The 25821-nt window shown below is 41.9% G+C and overlaps 1 protein-coding gene across 1 annotated transcript; it reads left to right on the top strand.

The window, feature by feature from the left end:
- Window positions 1-533: 533 nt before the first annotated feature.
- Window positions 534-24076, top strand: LOC126383011 (KN motif and ankyrin repeat domain-containing protein 2-like). The gene is made up of 10 exons (XM_050033360.1): window positions 534-774; window positions 8563-8643; window positions 8717-10180; window positions 12968-13043; window positions 13839-14129; window positions 14317-14401; window positions 16720-16939; window positions 17029-17171; window positions 18972-19172; window positions 22193-24076. The coding sequence occupies exons 2-10, from the start codon at window positions 8628-8630 to the stop codon at window positions 22283-22285; spliced, it is 2589 nt and encodes an 862-aa protein (XP_049889317.1). The 5' UTR covers window positions 534-774; window positions 8563-8627; the 3' UTR covers window positions 22286-24076.
- Window positions 24077-25821: the final 1745 nt, after the last annotated feature.

Raw genomic sequence — 25821 nt, 5'->3', positions numbered from 1 at the left:
TTGGTGATAAAAGTCAACCAGATCACACGGTTGTTACTTATTGTCCACTGCCCTTATAAAGAGCATAGAAAGGCTCTGCTGGCAAGGCGGTAGTGCCCCAAAGGATGCTGGGTGCGGGTTGAAAGGGGATCCACGAAGAATGAGAAGTATGCACTGAGAGAATTAACCCCCATAGATGGCACCAGGCCTGCTGCTCCCCCTCTCTGTTTACTTGATTATAGAGGACAGAGACCACATAACATTGGATAGGGTTACACATTCTCAACCAGGGAGGTCTATGAGGCACTGCGTGGTCACTGATGTTATCTGAGAGGATTATGGATGGTACACAGTAAGGTGACTCTGGTACTTTCTCCTACTCCATGCCAGATGCTCCATATTTTGACATGTTGTCACCAAGGTCCCAGAAGAGTCCTTTCCCAGCCGACTACACCTCCAAACTCCTATTGGCTGCTGGCTAAAGGAGTGGCTGTAGTTCTGTATGTCTAGCCTCCTACTTGTCAGTCTCATCGGACAGGAGGTACCGTAGAGAGGCTTGCCCCTCCCTGCTCAGGGCTCTTTTACACACAAGCAAACCCAGCTTCTGTTATGGCAGGGGCTGCACATTGGCATTTACCAAACAGCCGCGGCATGCCACTCTCCCTGACAGCACCTCCCCGCCTCCTCAGGAGACAGACAGACAGGCTGAACTGAGCTGAGAGCAGACTGTAGTGGACTGTCTGACACACACGCCCTCAGACAAAGTGGAGAAACCAGCTGAACACATGTCACCAGGTAAGCTCTGGTTTAATATTCGTCTCGTATCTCTCAGCCAGTGTTGGATTGGATAGTTAATCAGGGCCAAGATGCTAAATGTTGACCTTGAAAGTCTTTCAATCGGGGACAGGCTGATCTAAATTCAGGGTCAGAAAAGCTTTTGACTCCAAAGTGATTTAACAAATTGTGTGTGGAGGACCTTTAGGCCTGTACTGAATACTAATCAGACTTTCAGGGGAACAACTTTGCCATTTAAAGATTAAATGTTGAATTATATTTACATTTTATTGAAACTTACTGTACAGAAATGCACTTGAACCAACACAAACACACACAAGCACGTGAATACACACACACACACACACACACACACACACACACACACACACACACACACACACACACAAACAGCTTCTATTTTAACCTTGCCATGTTAACATACCTCGGTTTTCTTCCTTGCGTGAAGTCCCTGGCAGCTGTTTCATCCTACGAGCTTTGGCTCCACATACCACACAACGAGGCTTAGATGCCACAATGCAACTCTGACCCTGTTGCTGTTGGACTGTGACCAGAACTCTAGTGGTCCAAAATCCCCAGACTCAAACACAGAAACTGAAAAGAGATCACAGAACTTAAAGGATTTCTAGGAAGTCTTTGTGGAGAGAGTGAATAATGCGAGTTTGACAGAGAAAAGAAGAGACAGATAGAGCAGGAGGGAAAAGGCAGCTCGGGTCCAAACAGTTGGCTTTGGTTTCTAAATCAACTCCGAACAGAAGACAAGGTTTAGAGTTATGCGCTGGAAAAAACCACAGTCTGTACAGCCAAAAAGTGGAGGAGAGGAATGATTTTTCCGGGAACAGAACATAGACAGAGAAACATGTAGATGTACATATTGTACAGACAGATGGGGGGTAGAGATGCATGAGGATAACACTCAAACATACATTCTCACTGCGAGGGCTCAAGTTCAGGATTACTGTAATTGTCTGAAACTTTAGAAGTCAGGCACCCACAGTGGTGTCAAAAAGTGGTTCTGTCCAAACACAGAGTACACGTATGTGGGTGGTTGGGACAGCATAAGTATCCAAACTGACAGCTCTGCAAGTTCACCCCACGTGAACCAATGAAAACAAAAACGTTAAAGAATGTCTGTAATTTCAGAAGTCGTAAAAAGACTGCAGCGAGGCTGTATTTGAGCTAAATGCCAATTAGCTAGGCTCACAATGACAATGCTAACACGCTGATGTTTAGCAGGCACAATGCATGGATGTATAAACACAACTGGATACAGTGTTGGAGTAACAATCCCTGTTTATTCCTAAGAAGCCAGAAAAGCTTGACTTGTGTGGTATGAAATTACCCAGATATTCTGCATCATGGGGCTCATTTAGCAAGCGCACAAGAGACTTATGCCAGCTGAGTGGCTAACTTCTGTTTTAGCCTTATGCTAACTTGAATAGAGATAGGGATGATTTAATGCTGCAGCTCTTCTAAAAAGAAATGTCATCGGACCAAGGGGATCAAACCCCAATACTGAAACAAGTCTTTTTGCTGGGTTGTAACACTTAAAAAATGTATCCAATGACATCTCTTTTGCAATGTAAGTATATGGGAAAAAAGTCTTTTTGGGCCCCATGGAATTACTTTACAGACCTGGATGTTGTAATTCCACAGTTGGCCACTATGCAAAATTGGCTTAAAAGCCTGGCGCCAGGCTCATGGGAATGTCATCAGATTTGGAGGTATTTGGCATGGCGAACTGGATACAGCATTGGAGGCGGGCTATGATTCATTCCTATGAAAGTTGCTCCGTGGTGCATGAAGCCAAAAAGCTCTATTTCCACAGTATGAAATTACCTGGATCTTGTGCATCATTAGGCCCACAGAGCAAGTGCACTAGAGACTTACGGCGACTAAGCCGCTAGCTTCCAGTTTGGCCCTACACTAACTTGAATGAGGATAAAAATGCTAATCTGCGCGACTGTTCTAGAGATGAGAAATGTCATTGGACTGGATGGCTCAAATCCAGGTGGTGAAAAGAGTCATTTCACAGGAGTTCTGATTCTCAGAAAACTGTATCTACTGATTTATAGACATCTCTATTACATGAAAGACCTGGAGGGTTGTAATGCCACCTTTGACCACTACATCAAATTGGTCTCAAAGCCTGGTACTGTACCTGTGGGCTTATTGTAGCATGATGACATCTGCTAAGTAGCACCAAACACAAAAACAACTGAGGCTCATGGAAATGTCATCAGTTCTGCAGGTATTTGGTCATAAACCATAGTGTTGGCACAGAGTTTGACTTGATAATACTGGATGAAAAGTCAAGAGATCACTAAAGTAATTCATCCTGAGGGGGACATAAACCATGTACCGGATTTTATGGTAAGTCATCAAATATTTTTTGAGACATTTCAATCAAAACAACAAATGTCAGTTGCATGGCGACACTAGAGGAAATATCAGTGGATCACAAAAGTCTGTAGGATTCATCCTCTGGGGACCATGAATGTCTGTACAAACTTTCTTGGCAATCCATCAAACAGTTGTTGAGATATTTCAGTCTGGACCAAAGTGGCAGAACAACCAATCATCATTGCCAACCATCATGAGCACTGCAACATATCATTGCTGGTATTAACCAACAATGAGCATCAGTGACCTAATCTTACCTGCTACTGACTTAAATGTGAAATCTAAAATGATCCCTTCATTCTTATTCAAGCATTCATCATGGCTTCTTTGGGAGGTCGCCCCTCTTGCTGTGTCATGAGTTCATATTTAATTTGTGGCTTTGGTAAAGAATGCTGTGGACAGAAATGTTGTGATTATGAGGTTTTTGCTGATGCAGGAAGTCTGAGAGGTCTGTGTGAGAGGGGACACATTTACCGCAAGGAGGAGAGCAGCTGTGTTGGGAACAGCAAGATGAAAAGAACCCAAATAAAAGAAAAAGGGACGCTTAAAAAAAAAAAAAGAAAAATAACAAGGGCTTTAGCTCGATACAAAGGAAACCTTGATTTTAAAAACTCAAGGAGAAAAATTAAACTCAATCTGATGCTTGACTTTGGATTGAGTTCAGTGTGTGCAGACGCAGCATTGGCTGGGGCCTGTTTGGGGAAAGGCAAATTTTTTTTACGTTTCATTTCTTGGGTTTCCTGTGAGGTGGGCCTGCTGCTCCGAGCATACACAATTAAAACCTGTGCCACGGAAATGTGGAGAGTGTTAGGCAATGACTCTTGGGAATTGCCTAACCCTAACCCTTCTATATTGTTTCCTCTGTGGTAACCAGTCAGAAAGTATGTCTATATAAAGTAAGAAACTTGTGGGCTGCAGCAGCTTGGATTTGACTTTGTTTCTCTGACAGCAGGCAATAAATATATTCTTAAAATATACATCTCTGAATGTTAACGTTATACAGCTTTCAATACTGGCTACTGATATCACTCTCATATCTGTGCAGTAAATATGAAGCCATACAACGAGTGATGGATAGCTTAGCTTGGCTTGGCTTAGCTTAGCATAAAGACTGGAAGCAGTGGAAAACAGCGAGCCTGGCTCTGTGTTTTCACAAAGGGGTTGCACTTAAAGAAATTATTTGGATTATTTTGTCAGGTTTATGTACTTTAATTAGATATAAAATTGCAATCCAACTGAGTCAAGTAAGTTTAACATAAATAAAAAAATTATGTATGTAAACAAATGGGTCGTATAGGTCGTATAGGTCGTAGAATTAACCTAATTGACTTTAAAAATTCTATGTATTTCAAATATTTAAAACACAAATATTTTATCAATAGTAATTACATATACTTCATTAAACTTCAGTAATTACATACATTTAAATAATTTGTTTATTATTACTATTATTATTACTACTGTTATTATAATTATTATTTATTTTTTTATTCACTTATCTTATTGTTAAAGTAAACTCAACATATTTGAAATAGATAGAATTTATTAAAAATAATTACATACACATTATTTAACCCTCCCAAATGGGCTGGGTTTCTTTTAAAACATGGGAAGAAGGCAATGAGCACCAAAAGAAGATATTGCCCCCCAAAATAGCAAGAAATTAGTAAAAAGAGAAAAGTAAAATAAACAAACAACCCCTAACCAGTTTCACTCCTCTTGCCTAAAACTAACCAATCCAGCCAACAAAAACAATGAGTACAAGCCAATCACAGGGAGAGTAGGGTGGCTAGCTAGCTGTTTCCCCCTGCTACCAGTCTTTGTGCTAAGCTAACTTTCTCTCAGCTGTAGCTTCATATTTGGCGTCCTCACAGATAAGAGTGGTAACAGTCGTCTAATCTAACTCTCAGCAAGAAAAGGAATACGTGTATTTTACAAAATGTGCAATCACTCATTTTGTAGAAGTGCTTTTTACACGGCAGACATCCAATCTTGAGATGAAACTCTTCATCTTTTATCTCAAAGCCCTGAAAGTGTTTCCATTCTGTTGAACTGCAGCCAGCAGCCTGCGTTCTCAACTTGATGACTGAGCCAGCAGTGAGACTGATTGAGATGTCAGCAGTAACAGGTGCTCCGCTCTACACTGCTGATTGACAGAGTCAATGGTGAATGCAGCCTCTGCTTGTAGACAACATTAAGCTCCTTTGTTTGTCTTAATGCCTGGCTACCTCTTGACAAAATCATTTATCTTGTTGTCCTTCCAGTTTGTTTGTCTACCTGGAGGACAATGAACGATTTTCAGTAATCTTCTGTATCTTCTGTAAAATGAAGACACATGTCTGGGTCTCCTCTCATGACATGTACTTTAGTGTTACATACACGTGTGAAGGCTAAACTTAGACTCATAAGATCCAGTGCTGAAAGATCCTACTCAACATCATAAAACCCTGCTGGCATAACAACATACAGACTGTATCAGTTTCAACACGTGTTAGGTCTCTGGAAGGGCAACAGAACAGAACATACAGTGAGAAGGAACTCTGCTATGATAAGTGCTTTCCCAGATCAAGGAGACACAGCAATGGGCCACGCGATGGAATTGAACCTGGGCCGCTACCAGGTGAGCTACTTGGGCATCAATAGCCAAATTTCTGGACAGAAAAACATGAAGAAACACCATGTATCACAGGCAAAGCTGGATGGGGCACATGCAAGACTAGCAAAGTTTTAAAGCTAGAATAAAGATACCGGTATCATATGAAACCAGACGACCAAAGACTTCCACTGGTACCAGGTTATAGTATCTTGTTGGAAAGGGAGTAAATAATGCTCCAAAGTTAGGCAAAGTTTTGGCAAGGGAAAATGTGGCACTGTCATTTTTCCAAAATGGCACATTTGAATATTTCTACACATGTTCAGAAACAGCCTTGGAATTTAATGAAGTGGATATGACTGGAAAAATGGGTCTTGTTCATGAGTGAGGGTAGAATGCACCATGATATGGCTCTGTGGTTTGGTGTGGCATCTGCAGTGATGTGGGCGCTGTGCCAAGCTGTCATGGTGAAGAGGGAGCTGAGCCGGAAGGCAAAGCTTTTGATTTACTGGTCCATCTACGTCCCAACCCTCACCTGTGGTCATGACCTCTGGGTAGTGACCGAAAGAATGAGGTTGCGGATAGAAGCTGCTGAAATGAGTCTCCTTAGAAAGGTGGCTGGGCTCAGCTTTAGAGATAGGGTAAGGAGCTCGGACATGTGGAGGGAATAGAGCCACTGCTCCTTCGCGTTCAAAGGGGTCAGTTGAGGTGGTTCGAGCATCTGATCAGGATGCCTCCTGGGCGCCTCCTGTTAGAGGTATTTAGCATGTCCAACTGGTAGGAGGCCCCAGGGTAGACCCAGAACACGGTAGAGGGCTTACATATCTCGTCTAGCCTGGGAACGCGTCGAGGTCCCCCAGGAAGAGCTGGAAGGTATTACTGGGGATTGGGATGTCTTTGCTCAGCCCACCTGGCTTCGGACAAGTGGTTGAAAATGGACTAGTGACTTCTAGGATGATCGCAGCCTCAAGAAACTTTAAAACCACAAACTAGAGACTTTGGGCATTCAGAGGATGTACTGCATTCACAGGTGTATTGACAATAAGGAGACTTCCCAGCAAATTCCAGAACAGAAGTGCGGGACATCCAATGGCCAAAAAGGAAACTCTAAAAGTCAAAAGTTTTTGATACCAAATTACAACATGGATTTTTCTATGGTGTTCCGCAATGTCTTAATGTGGTTTTTTGACCTAGAGATTATTTGAAAGTTGCCCGTGTTGCTGGTGGGACTTTGTCCACCTGTTCGTAATTCCCATGGCTGGCCTGAAGGAAAACTGCAGAGTACCAAAATCTGGCCTCAGATGTTACTCACATTCACTTTCTTCTTTACTTTATTCTTTGGTCAGAACCTTTTGTGTTTGCTTGAAAAGCGGCTTTTATTTTATTTGTAAGGTATCAGAGAAGTATCATCTTAGATCAGTTCCAAAACTCAGGTTTCATAAGAGAAATAGTATCAGAAACTATCAAACTATACAGAGCCCTGTGGTAGCATGGACTGCTAGCCTAATTCTCAGATAATATTTGCACATCCTATATGTTAAACTCCACCCAGCTGGAAACTAGAAGTGCCAACATACTGTAACAGACATGGAATGCATAGCTTGCCTAGGGGACCTGCATGCATGCATGTACATTTGCAACATGTCAAGTGTAAATATAATCAATGCTGTGTTATCATCTTAGTTGAAGAAAACGTGCCCGTCCATATCTGTTTATTACAGATTTGTTGCTGTTTATCGTGCGACATCGGATAGTGTGTGAATGACGGAGGTCAAAATTCCCAGCAGGGCCATTTGGTGGTGTTTGTCTGTTTACTGCATAGCTGACATTGTTTGGGGCTGCGGCTCAGTGGCTGCGGTGCCTCAAGAGGACAGCGAGCTGCCACAGAGGCTGGTGGTCAGGAGAGGGGAGGGGAACATGGGAGGAGGGAAGAGGTGAGGATGGAAGGGAGAGACACTGAGTGAAGGGAACAAATGACTACAAAGAGTATCGATTATTCTCTATCATATACACTATATAAAGGTAAGAAATGAGAGTCAGCAGAACCAGAGGGCAGGGGAGCTAGTACTGTAAAAGTTACAGTCAGAGACAGTTCAGTAAAGTAAACAAAGGATCTGACAGAAGACTGTAGTAGGAGGCACAGAGAGAGCAGGAAGGGAGGAAAGTAGTGACTCACAACAATGGTCGTCTGTATTTATGTCTGTAGGAGTATATTTTTGCTCCGCTGGCCATAGCTGCTGGGCTAAACAGTCCCAAGCTATTTTCAGCTCTCGTCCTGGATGGCAGGGCTGTAATCAAGTGAACATCAGGCCTGCCACTGTTGAATAATAGCAGCCTGATGCATGGAAGAAATGAAGCAGTGAGAGTGTGAGAAAAACAGAAGTCTTTGGGAAAAGAAGGGAACAAGAGGGAAGAAGAGAGAGAAGGCACTTGAGCGTAATTGAATGTTTGTGTTTTGTGCACTGCGCTACATGTGGGAGAATGAATAAGAGGCAGATTGTGAACGGAGTACAAAAAAGGGTTATTGCTGCTCAGTGTGCTCTTCCATCTGGTCATTAAATTAAGATGGAGTCTCCCACCAAAAATACCACAGCTGAACCTCGAGTGTACATCAGTGCCAAAATTCATCTGTTTTCCCCCTCACAAATCATGAATGTGTTCATTATTTTATTAGATAACCACACTATAACCGCTTCTGCCACTTGTAAAAATTCCCTAACATGTGTTTCTCATGTGTCACTGGCTAAATTCAGTCTCCATATTTGATTTTTTTATTTTGTTTGTTTTGTCAGATACCAAAAGACCCACCAGATAACGTGGCAGCAAGTTTGTTTGGACAGCTGAAGACAAAAAAGTGATGGAAAGACAAAATGGTAAGAAAACTTCCTAAAATTACAGAATTTTACTTAATTTGTGATGGATACTAAAATATTTTTTTGTTTACAGGAGGTATCTTGTCCCATAAAACAACAGAGAATGGAATTAAAGGGAAGCCCCCGTACTCAGTGGAAACTCCTTATGGCTTTCGACTGGACCTGGACTTCCTAAAATACGTAGATGACATCGAGAAAGGCAACACAATCAAAAGAGTCCCCATCCAGCGCCGAAGCAAAGGCCCGAGAGCCAGCACTCTACCCAGGCACCTCAACCCTTCTGGGTGTGCCTACCGCCCGAGTGCCTGGGGATCTACTGGAGCTCTTGGCCCCAGGTCCCGACTGTCAGACGCCCATCACCATGGCTACACTTTCTGGGCAAATGATAACAGGTCGCAACTTTCTCCCACTGGGCTTAAATCCCTTGCAGAGATGGAGGCCAGAATCAAGGAGTTTGATGAGCAACCACTTGGCGAGCACATCAGACCTCATCTTCTCCGAGCCTCCAGTCTGCCGCTCACAGTTTTACTGAGACAGGGATCAGAGTCCACAGATGAACCCGGGAGCCTCCGGAGCTCGAGGGATCACCTTGGAGGGAGAAATGCCTCATGTGAAGACGTCTTCGACTCCTCAGAGAGCCCTAGACCCCAGGACTGCTCAGGGCTGTTGAGGCGCCTGACCGAGGCCCTTGAGCGTGTGGGGGAGCTGGAGATGGAGGTGAGGGTGATTCCAGAGCTAAGGGCGCATATCTGCATCCTCCAGGAGGAAAGAGAAAGGCTGCGCCTGGGCCTGAATCCACGTATTCCACCCCCATCTATGAATGGAACCACAGACCCTTGCAGCTCATCCCACTACAGCACAGTGGACACTAAAAGGCCACGGCATGAAAGTCATATAATGTTTCCCAGAAATCACCACGTCAGTCAAGATGACTCTAATCCCACACACGAGTGGAGGACTAGTACAGATCTGGACGAGCTGCTGACGGTGACGTCCCTGCAGGCTAAGGTAGCTGTGCTGGAGCAGAAGCTCCATGAAACTGGCCTGGAGCTGCAGAGGGCCTTAGGGCTGCTGAGGGAGCAGCAGGAGGAGAGCAGAAGGAAAGATGAGAAGATGGAGCACCTTATTAAGAATCCTGCTGTGTGGGTCCGTGCAGAGAGAGTGGTGGTAGACCAGGACGGAGATGACACGGTGGTGAGATCCATTGAACCATATAATAAAGTGTCAAGAAGTTCAGTTGCAAGGACTGTCACCATGAACGGACAAGGAAGTCGACAAGAAGACCGTGTAGAATCTTTGGAACCTTCAGATGAAACAGCCGAGGTCGTCCACCACATACAGAAGATCAAGAGGCTCCTGCAGGAGCAGTGGGAGTGTTTGTGTGCAGACCAGGAGTCAGGAGAGGAGGGTAAATCTCTACAGCACCCAGACCCCAAAGTCAACTCCCTGCAGCAGGAGATGATGGGACTTGTTGACTTCCTCGGCTCCTACTACACCAAGCAGGGACACAGTGATGGAGAAAGGATTCAATATGGAGGTATTGTAGTCCACAGATGGTACTTTATGTCAATGTAATGATTAAAAATAGTTCACTACGTGCTTGACCTTGACCTTTGACCTTGTCGACTGGGTGCTGAATCACTAATGTAAATAATGACCTTAACCTTTATAAGTCCAAGTGGACGTTTGGGCCAAATTTGAGTAAAATTCCCTTAATGCCTTCTTAACATATCACCTTGATGAAACTAGATGGATGCAAGGTCACGGTGACCTCGACCTTTGACCTATGACCACCAAATTCTAATTACTTCATCCATGTCTCAAAGTTGACATTTGTGCCAAATTTGAAGAATTTCCTTCATGTTCACGAGAATGGGACAGACGGACGGATGTCGACTAACTGAAACTTGAAAATAACAACAAATTTGTACTTCACACAGGCTATTGTGTCTTGCAGGCTACTCTGAGAGGTGGTACTCTTGCATAATATGAGAGGAGATTGAATCCTAATGTTGTGATAAGGACTTATATATAGGAAATAAGAAGTATGTTTGCTACAAGGCAGAACAACCACTGCAGTTAGACTTCATATTTTCGCTTCACTCTTATTCCTTGAGGGTGAACTTTGATATTAATTTACCTGTCATCTGACTGATAAAAACATTCAGTTTTAGTGGCTTTTTGTTGACTGGTTGTATTTCATTGGCAATTATGAGTAGTTAGCTTCCATCAAGGCTGATTGTAAGAGTTTTGAACTGCTTTTATTATCAGCTTCAAAGCATGCCCCTTTCAAAAGTGAAATCCTGTAAAGCTGAAATAGCAGCTTTGAATCTAAGAGATAAGTGTTTTCAATAAACTGCTCTCTAAAAACAAGTGATTCAAGTCTTCGACTGCAAACATTATGGGTATGAAATAGTAATGACAAACTTTTTCATTTCAAACGATAAAAACCTTGAAAGGAAAGCTATAGGGTTGAATAGTGTTATCTAAACATCATTGGTGTGAGATGAAACAGTGGAGCTCTGTGTAGTGTAGTTTAGTCTACACTGTTAAATATTTGACTGTACATATACAGTAAATTACCAGCTACTTGTTGCATCACTTTCACAGTAGGTTAGTGTATCACTTTTACAGTAAATTAATGTGAAATGACAGTTGTATACTGTGATCTCACAGTGGTTATGCCTGCATATTACTGTGATTTAGCAATGCTCCTTTAAAATTACTGTATTTACCTGCATGAATTTCACAATAAAATCCAAAATATGGTTAAATATCACAGTTGTAGCCTTTAAGGTAATAACAATGTAATTTATTGTGAAATATTACAGTTACATATTGTAACTTTATGGAAATAATTTGCAGTGTATGTATAATGACGTATAGCAATAAAGAAAAATGTTTGGTTCAGATTTAGTTAGGGGGAAACACTTATGGGCAGAGAATCAGTCTTCAACCCAACATGCATGCAGGGTGCTGTAACTCCTTGGGTGCTGCAACACAGTGCATGAGTGTTGTTAACTTTTGCGAGAGTTAATGTTCATTTTCATCAGTTGCAAACAGTATATTCAGTTTACAGTTCAGCTAAAACCAAACCAATAGCCAGGAAACGTTTTGGCATTCTATGTTTCTGCAAACCGCAGATACATTACATTACATTTGTGCATTATTATGTAGTGGATACTTTGAAAATGTATGTTTCCCTAGATTTCAACAATGCTGTGGTTAATGTGTGCTTAGGCACAAAAAACTTGCTTACGGTAAGGAAAATTAGAATATTACTTGAGTAAAAGTGTGATAGTTACTGTTCTTAAGTAAGTAAGTGGATCAGCAGTTTGGTGTGGCAGCTGCAGTGATGCAGGCGCTGCCAGTTTGGTGTGGCAGCTGCAGTGATGCAGGCGCTGCGCCGGACCGTCGTGGTGAAGAGGGAGCTGAGCTGTAAGGCAAAGCTTTCTATTTACTGGTCCATCTACGCCCCAACCCTCACCTATGGTCATGAGCTCTGTGTAGTGACCGAAAGAATGAGGTCACGGATACAAGCAGCTGAAATGAGTTTCCTCTGTGGGGTGTCTGGCTCAGCCTTAGAGATAGGGTAAGGAGCTCCGACATTTGGAGGGAGCTCGGAGTAGAGCCGCTGCTCCTTTATGTCAAAGGGGTCATTTGAGGTTGTTAGAGCATCTGATCAGGATGCCTCCTGGGCGCCTCCCGTTAGAGGTGTTCCACACAGGTTCCACTGGTAGGAGGCCCCGGGGCAGACCCAGAACACACTGGAAGGATCACATATCTCATTTGGCTTGGGAAGCCTCAGGTTCCTGCAGGAGGAGCTGAAAAGTGTCACTGGGGAGAGGGATGTCTGGGGTGACTGCTGCCGACCGGGGTTACTTAGTTACATTACACCACTGGCAACACAGAAATAAGAGGAAGCTTTTGTGTGGACTTCGGCTGTTGTTGAAAAACCACATGCTCTATTTAATTTCACCAAAGAAACACTTAAAGTCTTCAAAGTGTTGCTAAATGTGGGAAAAATCCACACATTTGTCTCACAGCACAAAAGTCTAATTTGGTTACTATTTAGGCTACATCACAATGTTTCACTGTCAAAATCAGGCCCACAATTTACCCGTTAATTTACTCTCTTTATCACTGTGACAATTTTGACTACATGTGTGTTCTCAGTGGCTTCTGTAAATAAATGGTTGTGTTTGAAAGCACCATAATAAGCTGTAAACCATGATAAATATGTATTTCATAATGAGCATGTAATGTTGTTGTTCAGCTGTGTGTTTATATTTCATCATATCCTCTCTGTTTGTCTTCTGTGTAGCCTCTAAATCCATCACAAGGACAGACGGATGCACCCGGACGTCAAAAAGCCTACATTCTGTGGGTGTTAATGAAGGGTTAGTAAATAACTCTCTCTGACTTCAGCAACCTTTAGAGTTATGATTATTGCACAAACCATAGTTTTGGTTGACAGACACACTAACTTGAGGTTACTTAAGCTACTTTTGTATCATTCTGACTGAGACAAACATCATAATTTAAGAATGAAAGATGAATGCCACTCCCTCTTAAGTTGCCAGTTAAAAGAGAAAAGTGAACATTTACCGTTTCCCAGGAGCCTCTAAAGAGAGTTTATTTATTTTTTCTAAGTTATTATAGTCAGAAAAGATGGAAGGGGTGACTGTGGCAGTTTCCAGGATGGTTCTCTGGGGCTCAGGGTATTTTTTGGATTTGTTTTACCACAATATACGAGATCTGTTTGGTTGTCATCCTCTACGAGTGAACACAGTGAGATTTACACTGTGAAAACGTCACACGGGCATTTTATTTAATTTGTTTCGACTTTTTCCTTTGATTTCCAGCTTTAAAAGGATTAGACTCAAACACTAACTGAGTTATCTTGGAATATGAATAATGCATTAAAAATCTCATCCAAAAATCTTTGTCTTGCTCCTAAATAAGCCAACTCAAACATCGCAGGGGGAAAAATGGTCGATTGACTTTAATGTTGATTCCTGATGCTGTAAATACTGGCACTGAATTAAAAGTTTAGTTTTTACGACATTTAAACAATATATGAACTTCTCTTCACCCTCTGATCAGTGGAGATTAAGTTGCCAACATTTACCAGCACTCACGTGGCAGACAGTTTTAATTTTCCGCCCTGTTCTCCGTTCTTTATTTCTTTAAAGACACAAAAGTGGAAATCTGGTTGGGCAGGACCAGAGTGAACAGAAGGAGAGCAGCATCAGCCCTACGGAGATGGCTGCTGCCCAGGTGGATGCAGACCCAAAGACGAGACGGATGGAGGGAGCGAGGCAAACGAGCCCAGACGGACAGATGATATCAGGAGGAGCAGGATCAGGGTGGACAGATGGAGGCGTAGCGTCTGTGGAAGCTGAGAAAACGGCCAAGACGAAACCACAGCCCCCAGCAGAACAGATGGAGGGGAGCTCTGGCTCAGAAAGCACCACCGGGGGCAGGTGAGAGGGCCGGAACGAACGCCTTATCAGGGTTTGTTTAGGAAATGTAACAGTGATGTTTACTCTTTAGGGAATAGCTCCTGTGGTTTTATTTAATCTCATGGGGATATGTTCCTAAAACTATGACTCAAAATGTCTGTCTATTCCCTCTTTCCTTATGCTCACACACACACGCTCTTTCTTTTAGAGAGACAGTTGGTGCAGATTTTCTGACTGCTTGTCAGTTCCTCCAAGATCACATGGACAACATGGAAAACCCCAACGATAACATGGTAAGCAGCCCAAGTCAGTGTAATCCAACCTAAAGAAAACGTATTCATTCAATATTGAAGTGACTTACAGTAATGAAGTTTGTACATCTTAAGGCTCAGACAAACCAAACCAAACTAGACTTGCACATCACATGTGTTTCGGCCAAAAAGTTGTATCCGAACACACCAAAAAAGACTTCAGCCGACAGCCAACTAGCATGCCTGTATAGGAGGAAATAACTCTCAACACCAGCAGGTGGCGGTAGGCTGTATGCATCATTCAAAAAGGGAAACTGGAAGACCAACAGGAAGGATTCAAGATGCTAATTAGCCAGTTTGCACATTAACAAAACAACCTGATGCTCCAAAGAACAAAGGATTTTTACCATGCCATTCTCTTCTGCACTGAGCTGAAAAGCCAATCAGAGTGATTTCATTCACCAACGGGCTCCGCTGTCTCCAACTCAGATTCACCATTGTGAATCAGCTGAAAAAAAGCCAACATGGGTCGACTAGTGCCAACAGTGTGGGACACACCACAAAAACTAGAGCGACAGACACTCACTAGTGGCCCAACAATAACCAATGGCCGACTGTCGGCTTGGTGTGTCAGGGTCCTTAAGGTGATGGACAAAAATCTCTTAACTACCTATACTTTGTATGATCTTAAAGCTGCTTTAAAAAAATGTAGATAAAATTTGAATGATGTTGCTCGTGGATAAATCCACAAATAATAATCACTGAGCTCTGCAGTTCCTCTCTGCTCTATGGAGCATTTTAGCATCTTTCAGCTCACTGTCTTTGTTTAATGCCCTGCAACTTAACTGTTTTGATTCACTCTCACACCTCTCATCAGCTTGTTTTAAGTAGAAAGCTCCAATAAATCAGCCATGAAATCTGAGAGAAATCAACAACACCAACAAACAAGATCCTGTTTCCTGACGTTAGCATGTGGCTACATGTAGCAGTGTCATGGCAGCCGGGAAGTGATTGTGTATAACGGCACTTTGTCCCCTTAAAATCACCAATAAAAGCTTCTTAATGGAACCAGATATGTTCCAGACAGAATATAATCTGAAATCGGAGAGATATTTACAACATCTGCAACAGAGTTTACATGTTTCCCTGACATTTGTATCAAGCTACATGTAGTAAAAGAAATGCAGTGAAGAAAAAAGATCAGCTGCCTCTCATTTTGTCTCAAAAGTAGAAAAATCTGTTGGAAACAGAATATTCAGAATGGTCTGAAGCCAGAGTTTTTTTGCACACAGGTATTGCTTTTATGTATGTTTACATCATTATTTGAAACTTTGGCCACATTTAATATGAACATCCAACACTGTAACATTATGTGACAGATAATAAGGAAAAGAATATCTGTGACCAGTTGCACAAAACACCTTACGTTTTCTCCTTAAGTATGACACTTAAGGCTTAATTTCTCTTTAGCTTAGGGACTTACACAGTTGCACAGAATCCCTTAAGATGTTTCCTTTGTTTCCATAGAGATCGTTTGCTTGGACTCACAAAGTTGGCTTATAATTAGGTAGTGAAAAAATGGCAGAAGAAAAGAAGACAAGAAAACTATATTGGTCAGAGGAGGAGAACTTCTGGAGGAATACAATCGTAATAGGCACAAACTACAAAGTAAATTTGATCCCAAATACCAGAAAACAGAAAATGATTACAGGAAGAAACAATGAAAATGAATTCAGTCAAATCTAAAGTGTAAAACTGAAAGCATATCCATCGGGTTCTCCTGGTCGCAGAGCACTTTTCTTAGGATGTGTTTTTTTCATTTATCACCATAAACTTGGTCATTTTGTAGTTAAAAGACAGTCAGAGGTACCTTAAGTTTTTTTTTGTTTTTTACCTGGCTTTGGTCGCAAAGGTCTTTTGTGCAACAGTCTAGGTATTCCTTAAGTATAAGACCAAGACAAGGAGAAAACCAGAAACACTTAGGTGAATACTTTAAGTGAAAACCTTTAGGAGAAGATTTAAGGGTGTTTTGTGCTATCAATTTTATTTTGAGGAAATCTTAACTAGGACTTTAAGTGAAATCTTAACTTAAGATGTTTTGTGCAACCGGCCCCAGGTGCCCTTTACAGAGAGTGAATACTGGAATTAGATTTGACTGGTCTGGTGGACAGAAACACTACTCTAAATTCATACTGATGTTGCTCTGAGTCTCCTGAATATTTCATGATTGACAATATGACAATTATTACTGCTATAAAGTCTGTTAAATGAAAGATGATTACCAGTATTCCATGTGGTATGCACTGTATTGGTTGAATCCCTATGAAAATTCAATCACAATATGTTTCTGTCTTTTCCAGAGGAAGGCCCTGATCGTGTTGTTTCAGCACTGGTTCACTGCAGCAGCAGAGGAGACTTCAGAGGCCAGCAGGGTGGCTATGTACCTGAGAGAGGTGAAGAAGACCACGCCCTCACTGCTGGCCTTCTTGATCAACCTGGCTGACGATAATGGCAACACAGTGTTGCATTACAGTGTGTCCCACTGCAACTACGGCATCGTCAGCCTGTTACTGGACACAGGTACTATTAATGTGTTGACACAGCTCTTTTACATTGGAACAGCTGACTTGTAAATACTGAAAGAAAAACAATTTTCTTTGCTTTTACAGGTGTGAGTGATGCGAACTTTCAGAACAACGCCGGCTACACAGCCGTGATGCTGGCCTCACTGACAGCACCTGATGGTCCAGGTGGCATGGAGGTGGTCCGCAAGCTAATGGAGCTGGGCAACATTAACATTCGCTCCAGCCAGGTAACACGTCCAATGCAAACACAGCTTAAATGTGTAAACATGGGTAATTAATGCAGTGGGTTTTTTAGATGAGTGGACTCTGGTGGACTCATTTGACTCCCAGTTCTCTGTGAGGGCTGTTTTCCAGTTTTCTAATGGAGGATTCATAGAAATATAATAAGAGTAGAATGAACATTAAACTGTTTTCCATGGTCATTTGACTATGGTGACTGTTGTGAGTTGTTAAGGTGTCACCACATGTCAGTCCGTTTAAGACCTCAGTTTTGGCCTACCGTACACACTAAGCTGGCGTTTACCTTTTGTCTTTCTTTTGTTGATGCTCATCATATAGCCTGGGCCTATAATCAGAGTCAAAACAGAGATGGTGCAAAAAAGACGCCTGTCCATGCTTCATACTACCTCACTACTCATTTGGTCATTCCTGCAAAAACCTCACCTCAGTGAGTTAATGACTTGCTGCAAGTCAGTTAATAAGGAAGTGAGTTGACTACAACAGATTACAGTCATGATGACAAATTGCAGAGCCCTCACGCATGACACGAAATATGTGTTGACTATAACTGATGTGTAACTTTATGTTGAAGCACTTTTATTCTAATGGCAAAAATGCCAACACTTGTCCATGTCCATCCATCCATTTTCATGTGCCTACCTGGGGCTGGGTCGCCAGGACAATAGGCAAAGCAAAGCACCCCAGACGTCCCTCTCCTCAGCAACACTTTCCAGCTCCTCCTGGGGGACCCCAAGGTGTTCCCAGGCCAGACGAGATATGTAATCCCTCCAGTGTGTTCTGGGTCTGCCCCGGGGCTTGCTACCAGTGGGACATGCCTGGAACACCTCAAACAGGAGGTGCCAGGAAGCATCCTGATCAGATGCCCGAACCACCTCAACTGACCCCTTTTGATGCAAAGAAGCAGCGCCTCTACTCCAAACTCCCTCTGGATGTCCAAACTCCTCACCCTATCTCTAAGGCTGAGCCCAGCCACCCCACAGAGGAAACTCATTTCAGCTGCTTGTATTCGCAATCGCATTCTTTCAGTCACTACCCCGAGCTCATGACCACAGGTGAGGGTTGGGACGTAGATGGACCAGTCAATCGAAAGCTTTGCCTTCCGGCTTCCGACAGACGCTGCACCAAACTGCAGATCCATCTCACACTCCATTCTACCCTCACTCGTAAACAAGACCCTGAGATACTTGAACTCCCTCGCTTGAGGCAGTAACTATAACTTAGCTATAACTGATGTGAAACTTTAAGTTGAAGCGCTATTGTTGAGTTCACTCTTTCAAAGACATATTGATGCTACACCATTGCAGCTCATCTCCGCAGGCTGTAATCTGTTTACATTTGTCTGTCGCTCAGTGCCAAGTCACGTTTGGTTGCCCTGATTGGTTGTAGCTCTGTCTAGTTGCATCCTGAGGCATTTTGATCAGCAGCGCTTGAACTGATAATGAACTGAGAGGTTCCAGACTAATTCGCATTTGCAAAATGGTGTGACAACGCCAGGCAAACACTAGGGACAAAAAATCAGGATATTTCCGCTCTGCTGCTTCAACTTTGTCCATTCTTTAAAAAAAAAGTCTCTTGTTACTTCCCAGATTTGATTAAAGCGCAATACTAAATCATTAGCGTCCTTTAGCAGGACACTGAACTTCAAAAGACAAAATGAGTTGAACTCTGACATCTCAGATGAACAGTATCTAAATAAGGGGCAAAGCGGTAGATAAATACAGTGGGTTTTTACCTCTAATGATGATAACTAATCTCTGTTCATTTTCTGTCTCTCTCCCTCTTCACAGACGGGCCAAACAGCTCTGCACTTGGCAGTGAGGCACGGGCGAGTTGTGATGGTTCGCCTGCTGCTGAGCTGTGGCGCCGACACAAACATCCAGGACAACCAGGGAACCACGGCCCTGATGTTCGCATCTGAGAGGGGCCACACACACATTGCAAGGCTGCTGCTGGAGAGGAGCCAGTGTGACCTCACCCTGACTGATAAGGTGATACTGCAGAAAACCCATAGACAGTTTACGTCCAATAAAATCCTCTTACCCTCTGACAAAGAAACAATAAGAAGTGTGTCTTCATTTTAAGTGCCACTAGTGTGAGATGCAGGTTGTCTGTGATATTGTTTCTGGTCATAATACTAAAGAAATCATTGTTAACTGGACAAGAAATGCCCCCTCAAAAAGAAAAAATCTACAGGCAGCACCCACTTCAAACTTAATGTCAGAAATATAGAGTTCATACAATGACTCTAACTCCAATTCTGTTGTGAAATCCTGTTATATTTCTTAACAAAACGCCATATCTACTTTTCTATTCACATAACTGAGCACAAAAAGGAGCTTAGATGTATGAAAGCTCGAATGTTTTGACTCACACTGTGTGGACGTGGGTGGACTGACAGTCTGGATGCAGCGGAATGGAGCTTTCCCAGGATTAATCAGGGCTACAGTAAGACAAATCTCCCTGGGCTGAGATGAGCTAATCCGCTAACAGTACCTTATCTGCCAGTCTGGAGTGAGTGGAGGCAGGGAAGAGAGCAGAGAGGATGGGATGCAAATGTATCTTCCACTTTTGACACAGTCTGCATTTTAAGTAGAGTTTTCAAGAGAGAAAAAAAGACCATCAACCACAGGCGTCCTAAACCATGTTTCACCTTGACGCAAACCCAATTAATTAGACTAATTTAGTTTTGATTAAATTAAATCGTAACCAATTTATATTAAAGACCAAAAAGGCAACCTTGCAGAGAGTTTTGTTATTTAATTTGTCTTCTGGGAGCCTTAATTTTGCATCTTGATGAAACTATTTACATGTAAACAAGACTAAGGCCCAGTCCCATTTCATATTTTTACCTCAGAGCAGAGTTATAAGGGGTAGCAGTTGAAAAACTTCTATAAAATTGGACAACCCTTCAAGATCCTGATATGTCATCAGTAAGTGTCGATGGCATTTCGGCAGATGCAACGACTCTTGCCTGACATTGCATATATGCTGTCTTCTGCAGTAGTGACTTCTCTTACATGGGCTACAGGCAGCTTTTTGCAGTTGTTGGGATGGTTGCGATTTTTTTTCCAACGTAAGTTTCACGCTATCAATCGAAACAAGTCAGCAAATAAAAAAGAACGTTGCTTCATTATAAGGCCACTACTGGTGTTCTGTAGGCTAACGTTAGCAGCCCGTGCTCCTACCCTGCCAGTCTGCACTGGTATTAGATGAGCGTTAACAAGTGCAGCATTTTCTCTGCCGAACTTTAGTTACATTTCGGGCGTCATATGCCATCATAAGGGGGAAAAAGTGACATGGAAATATGTCAAAATACAGGACTGTCATGCACAAATCAGCAATAACAATGTAATGTTATGTAGCTAGGTAGTTAACAACCAAGACATCAGCATACTCCTAGTGGTTTTTTGTCATGCTTGTGAAAAAGAAAAGGACGATATTCCATTGAAATTACATTAAACTCAGATAATACAAGGGCTTTCATAATTTTAAAATCTTTATTACGAATAAAACACAGTTGTGGTTTTTCTGTTGCTCATACAGCCATCTTGCTGGTCATAACACTTTGATTGGAGTGCCATGTAGCCCTAACACTTTGCCCTACTATTCTATCCCATCACCCTGCCCCTGGACGTGAACATGCAAAACATAAGGTGCTGGTATAGAGTGTTAGGACAAAGTGTTAGAGCTAACCTGAGTTCTATGAGTAATCATTAGCAAGATGATTGCACAAGCAGCAAAAGAAATTCAGTAATCAATAAAACATTTAATTTATGATAACCATTGTATTATTTTACATTAAAAAAATCACTGGTAGTATGCTAATGTCTTGGTAGCTAACTGTCTAGCTTGTGATTTGTGATATTGGGCTTTATAAATAAAATTGATTGATTGATTGATTAGGTAATGTTTCATTGTTATTACTAATTTGTGCAGGACAGTCCCGCTTTTTCATATATTTCCATGTCACTATTTAAATTTAACTAAAGTCCAGCAGAGAAGTTGCTGCACTTGTTGCCACTCCTCCAATATCAGTGCAGACAGTGCAGACACCGCTAGTGGCCTGATAATGGCCTTTTTGTTTGATGACTTGTTTGATCAACTGATAGTGTGGAGTGCCCATGCTATTTCTATCTTCATCAGACACACTATTATAAGATAATTACTGGCATAGTTGCATCTGCTTCTGTAAACACCATTAACACTTACTGATTTTGTGTCAGGGTCTTGAAACGTCGTCCCATTTATAGAAGAAGATTGTAACCACTGCCCCTTGTACCTCTGTTCTGAGGGGCAGAGTTCACTTGATAATGAGGGGCAGGGGTAAAAATAAGAAATGAGATTGGGATTGGGCCTAAGTTTGCATTCATGCTGGCGCCTCTCTGAGGCTGTACGGTACTAGCTGGCCATCAACGTCGTTAGAGTTGATATTTGGTTGAATTTTGATTGTGATGTCTGGTGACCAAAATTCAATGTCACAACAACATCTAATGCCAACGTCAATGTGACATAGAAAATTGATGACTGATGGCGTTGAAAATTTGATGGTTTTAAATTGTGTTCTTGAGTAACCAAAATCCAACATCTTCCTAACGTCCTAAAACAACAAGATCTTGGCGTAAAGTAACAACATTTAGTCATAACATGCAAAGATCAAAACCCAATGGCTGCTAACATTATAAAGTTAACCTCCAAACAACATGAAATTCTAACATCCTCGAACATTTAAAATATCATCAACATAATTTTCATTCCAACCAAAATATAATGTCTGTCCAAAGTAAGAGTCCAATGTCTGGTAACAGCTGGGTAATGTCATCATGACAATAACAATGCTAACATGCTAATGTTTAGCAGGAATGTTTACCATGTACAACACGTTTAGCATGTTAGCCTCTGCATAAAAACATAAAAATGGGTACTTGTAAGTGTCTACTGTGTATAACTTAACATGAGTAGAGAATTTAAAGATCTGTGTCTTTCGTTTTTCTTTCTTTTCTTCCCACAGCGCGGTCAAACTGCTCTCTCTATCGCCATGCAAGGTTCCCACACTGATACAGCCGCCCTCCTGCAGGCTCACGCTAAAGCCCGAGCTTTGTAGTGCTGGAAAACTGGAAAAGAATCTGCAGACATATGATCCTCTCACATCTGCTCTTTTCTATCTGAAGAAAAACCTGACACCAGGTTTAAAGCTAACGCCATGTGCTTGGGTTGAGCTGTTGCTGCCATATTGTTTTAAAATCCTGTACGTCTGCACGAGCATTAGCTTGAGTTCTGGATGGGATTAGATCGTTGCAACAAGACTCACTGACGAGTGAGGTAAAGCTTAGATGTGTTTGTCATGATTGCTGGAGCAGTATACAATAACTGTCTTTACTGTTGATGTGAAGACATCATAGTTATGTCTGATCTTTGCACATTCAAATAGAGTGCTCCAGGGATGACGTTAGCTTAGCATTGCACTGGTTCCCTCATCAAAAAGCCTATGGAATTTTTCCATTGGATTTTGGATTGCCAAAAAAAAGATCTATGACAAACAAAGGTTTATAATTCTTACAAGTTTTGTTCAGCAAGATAATTGAACACCACTTTCATGATTATTGGAGCCTAAATGCAATCGCCAGACCTACAGTGAGCTACAAACGAACTACATGACCTAACGTCACCAACATAACAAGACTGTAAAACCATGTTCAGCACATCTTGGAGTGATGATGTTCTGTAGTCTTAATTAGCCACTTGTTAGCAACCGCTGTTTGTCACACTCAGGTGTGCACCACAACAACCGGACCAAGACCTTCTTGAAGAGGTGGTCTCGGTCCGGTTACAAACGAACTCTGGTGCGGTTTGTTTGTGGTGAGAACGTGGTCCGACCTGGATCTGAACCAACTGCAGTCACATGACACATTGTTTGGGTTAAACATGAGCATGTTACAGTCCTGGAGGATTATTATTGTGCACCTCCTCCTGTACTGCCTTAATATGCACATTCAGCACATCCAATGCATCAAAATATTGTTTTCTAGTTGGAGCCGCGCCTCGTTTTCAAACTGTATGGTTTGACTAAAATGAACAATGACAGCAATATAGTCCACGATGAGCAGCGCTAAAATCAACCTGCGTAGTTGTCCCTCCATTGTGACATTAGAAAGTGTCACATTTATCTTGCAAGTGTACTCTTCTTCAACGTTTTGAAGAAGAGTACACTTCTTCAACTTCCTGGATTTTTCCCACATGGGAATTCTGACCAATCAAGCGCAGCTTTCTCACACAAGGCATTTGATCTGGTCCGCTTGTAAATGCTGCCATGAGAACACAAACCAACTCTAGGCAATTATGCAACTTTGTAACATAATTAGCCCGATTCATACCAAAGCGAGACAGCTCTAGGTTTGAAAGCACCCTAAGACACATAGATGCTATAGAGTTCATGAGTTAAGTATTTGCTGATGTATTTTATGTCCTAAAACAAAACGTGAAAGTCTCTTAACCTTGTGTTAACCACAGACCTTATTTTAGGCATCTAACCAAAAACCCATTCGAAAAACCCATCGACATTAAGACGAGGGAACCTGGAGTGCAAACCTGCTAACTCATTTCTGGGTTTTAAGACTCTTGCTGGGGCACTAGGAGCTTAGCTTTGCAAACTATGCAATTAAAATATTTATTTTGTTTAATGCATTGGTCACATGAATATGTTGACAATGATCCAAAGGTGTTGTTTTATGTTTTTTTTTGAAAATGACAGATTGCTATTTGAATTCTTGCAGCACTTTTTAAATAAAATGTGTGTAAAATATATAAAGAAAAAAAAATACATGCTGCATGCCAAGCGCATGAAATAAAGACATTTTTTGGTGCCAATAAACCAACCTGTTGATTTCACTCACTAGTAATTGCTATACTGATGTATAAATTGCCTGTTTTTAATAAAATGACCGAAAACTGGAGCCACTGTGTCGTTTCAAAGAGGCAAACATGCCTTTAAATCCGGTGGTTGAGCTGTCAAGCTGCATTAGGAACTCATTCATCAGCTTTGCAGCTGTAGTGACAAACCTGACCAGCAGGTGGCACAGCTCCTCCATTTCACTCCAGCCACCCAAACCAAAACACAATAACACACACATACAGAAAGCAACAATACACATAAATCTGGAATTCTAAAATGAGCATATCCAAGGGATTAGATCTAATCCCTTTCAAGTGTGACAGACAATTATAAACATGACACCCACCGAATTGTACTAATTCCACTGTGAGAGAGGACACAATGAGATTCACCTGCAGTCTGACTGTATGGCAGCTGGTATGGCCTCAGTCAGGCGTGAAAGCAGATGTGTTTGAGGGGCCTTTGTTCCTCTAACCCCTTGGGAAACAGTAAGGGACAGAGGTTTAGTTTTCCTGCAAGGACTTGAGATTATGTTGGTGAGATAAGACAAAAAGGATTGAGTGTGGGGACAGGGAAGAGGCTGGATTTCTGTCTGACAGAGCGAAGCCACCTCATTTCCCCTGAGGATTTTTTTCCAGCCTGGCTGACTGGCTGTCCTGGTGCTGTAATGACCCTGAGCAAATATATATCCTCAGAAAGAGAGAGATGGATAGACGGAGATGGAATCAGCTGCTTCTCTATCATATATATGAATATAAGCAGACAAACACAATAAAGTGAGTCAAGTATGGAAATCAGTATTCCCTGAATGGATGTCCCATGTTTATAGATGAACTACAGGATTACAGCATTTTAACAAAATGTATTCATATGTATTTATAGGCCACAGATGTATAGGTATAAACGCACCATCCCCCACCCAAACAGGCCGTCACGCCACAGTGAGTTAAGGTTTTCATCTCAGCGTCTGTGCAGCAATAAACATCTGTGACGTCTACATGTCTGCTGCAGGATCTGCTGGACTAATAAAAAATACTTATTACACAATATCCTAATGGCTAGTGGTACAAAAAGGAAGAGTTTGAAGGCATTTGCCCTGCTTCATTTTAATAACGATAATGGACTGGATTTATCTACGACTGCTTTTCTATCTGCTGATGAATCACTTTGTAAGTGGATGGATGTGAAAAGCGGCTCAGTCAGAATGGACTCTAAACATACCGTGAGAGTAGCTTCTTATCTACTTTAACGTGAAAAGAAAAACCTGAATTCATAAGCAGTAAAACAGACCTTGCTGAATATGATACATCCAGGGGATTTTCTCTACAACAACCACACTGGGCCAGTTAGCAGCTGATGTTATCAAACTTAGAGGTAGATATTGCTGTTACTGATATTCAGTCAGTTTACTGGCTTTACCTGTGCTGCATGTTAGCACTAAATACACTATACCTTATCAGGAGACATGCTTGTTGTCTTAAAGGAATACTCCACTCCAAAAATGATCATTTATGTATCAGTTACTAACCCCAAGGTATGTTGAATTCATGAGGAAAACGTAGTTTTTCTCGCATGCCTTCATGGTGAACGAAGAATCCAAACACGTAGAAAATTCTCAATGAATTGAAGTCACAGGGGGCCGCGTTTAACCACAGTAAAACTATAAGTTTGCAAACTCTCACACAACTCATTCAGTATTCAGTAAATTGTTGTCTTCAAAGCCACCACACTCCATTGATAAAAACAGT

The sequence above is a fragment of the Epinephelus moara genome, chromosome 21, assembly GCF_006386435.1.
Source record: "Epinephelus moara isolate mb chromosome 21, YSFRI_EMoa_1.0, whole genome shotgun sequence".
Lineage (NCBI taxonomy): Eukaryota > Metazoa > Chordata > Actinopteri > Perciformes > Serranidae > Epinephelus > Epinephelus moara.
The sequence above is the reverse complement of the archived record's forward strand: the minus strand, read 5'-3'. Positions and strand labels throughout refer to the sequence as shown.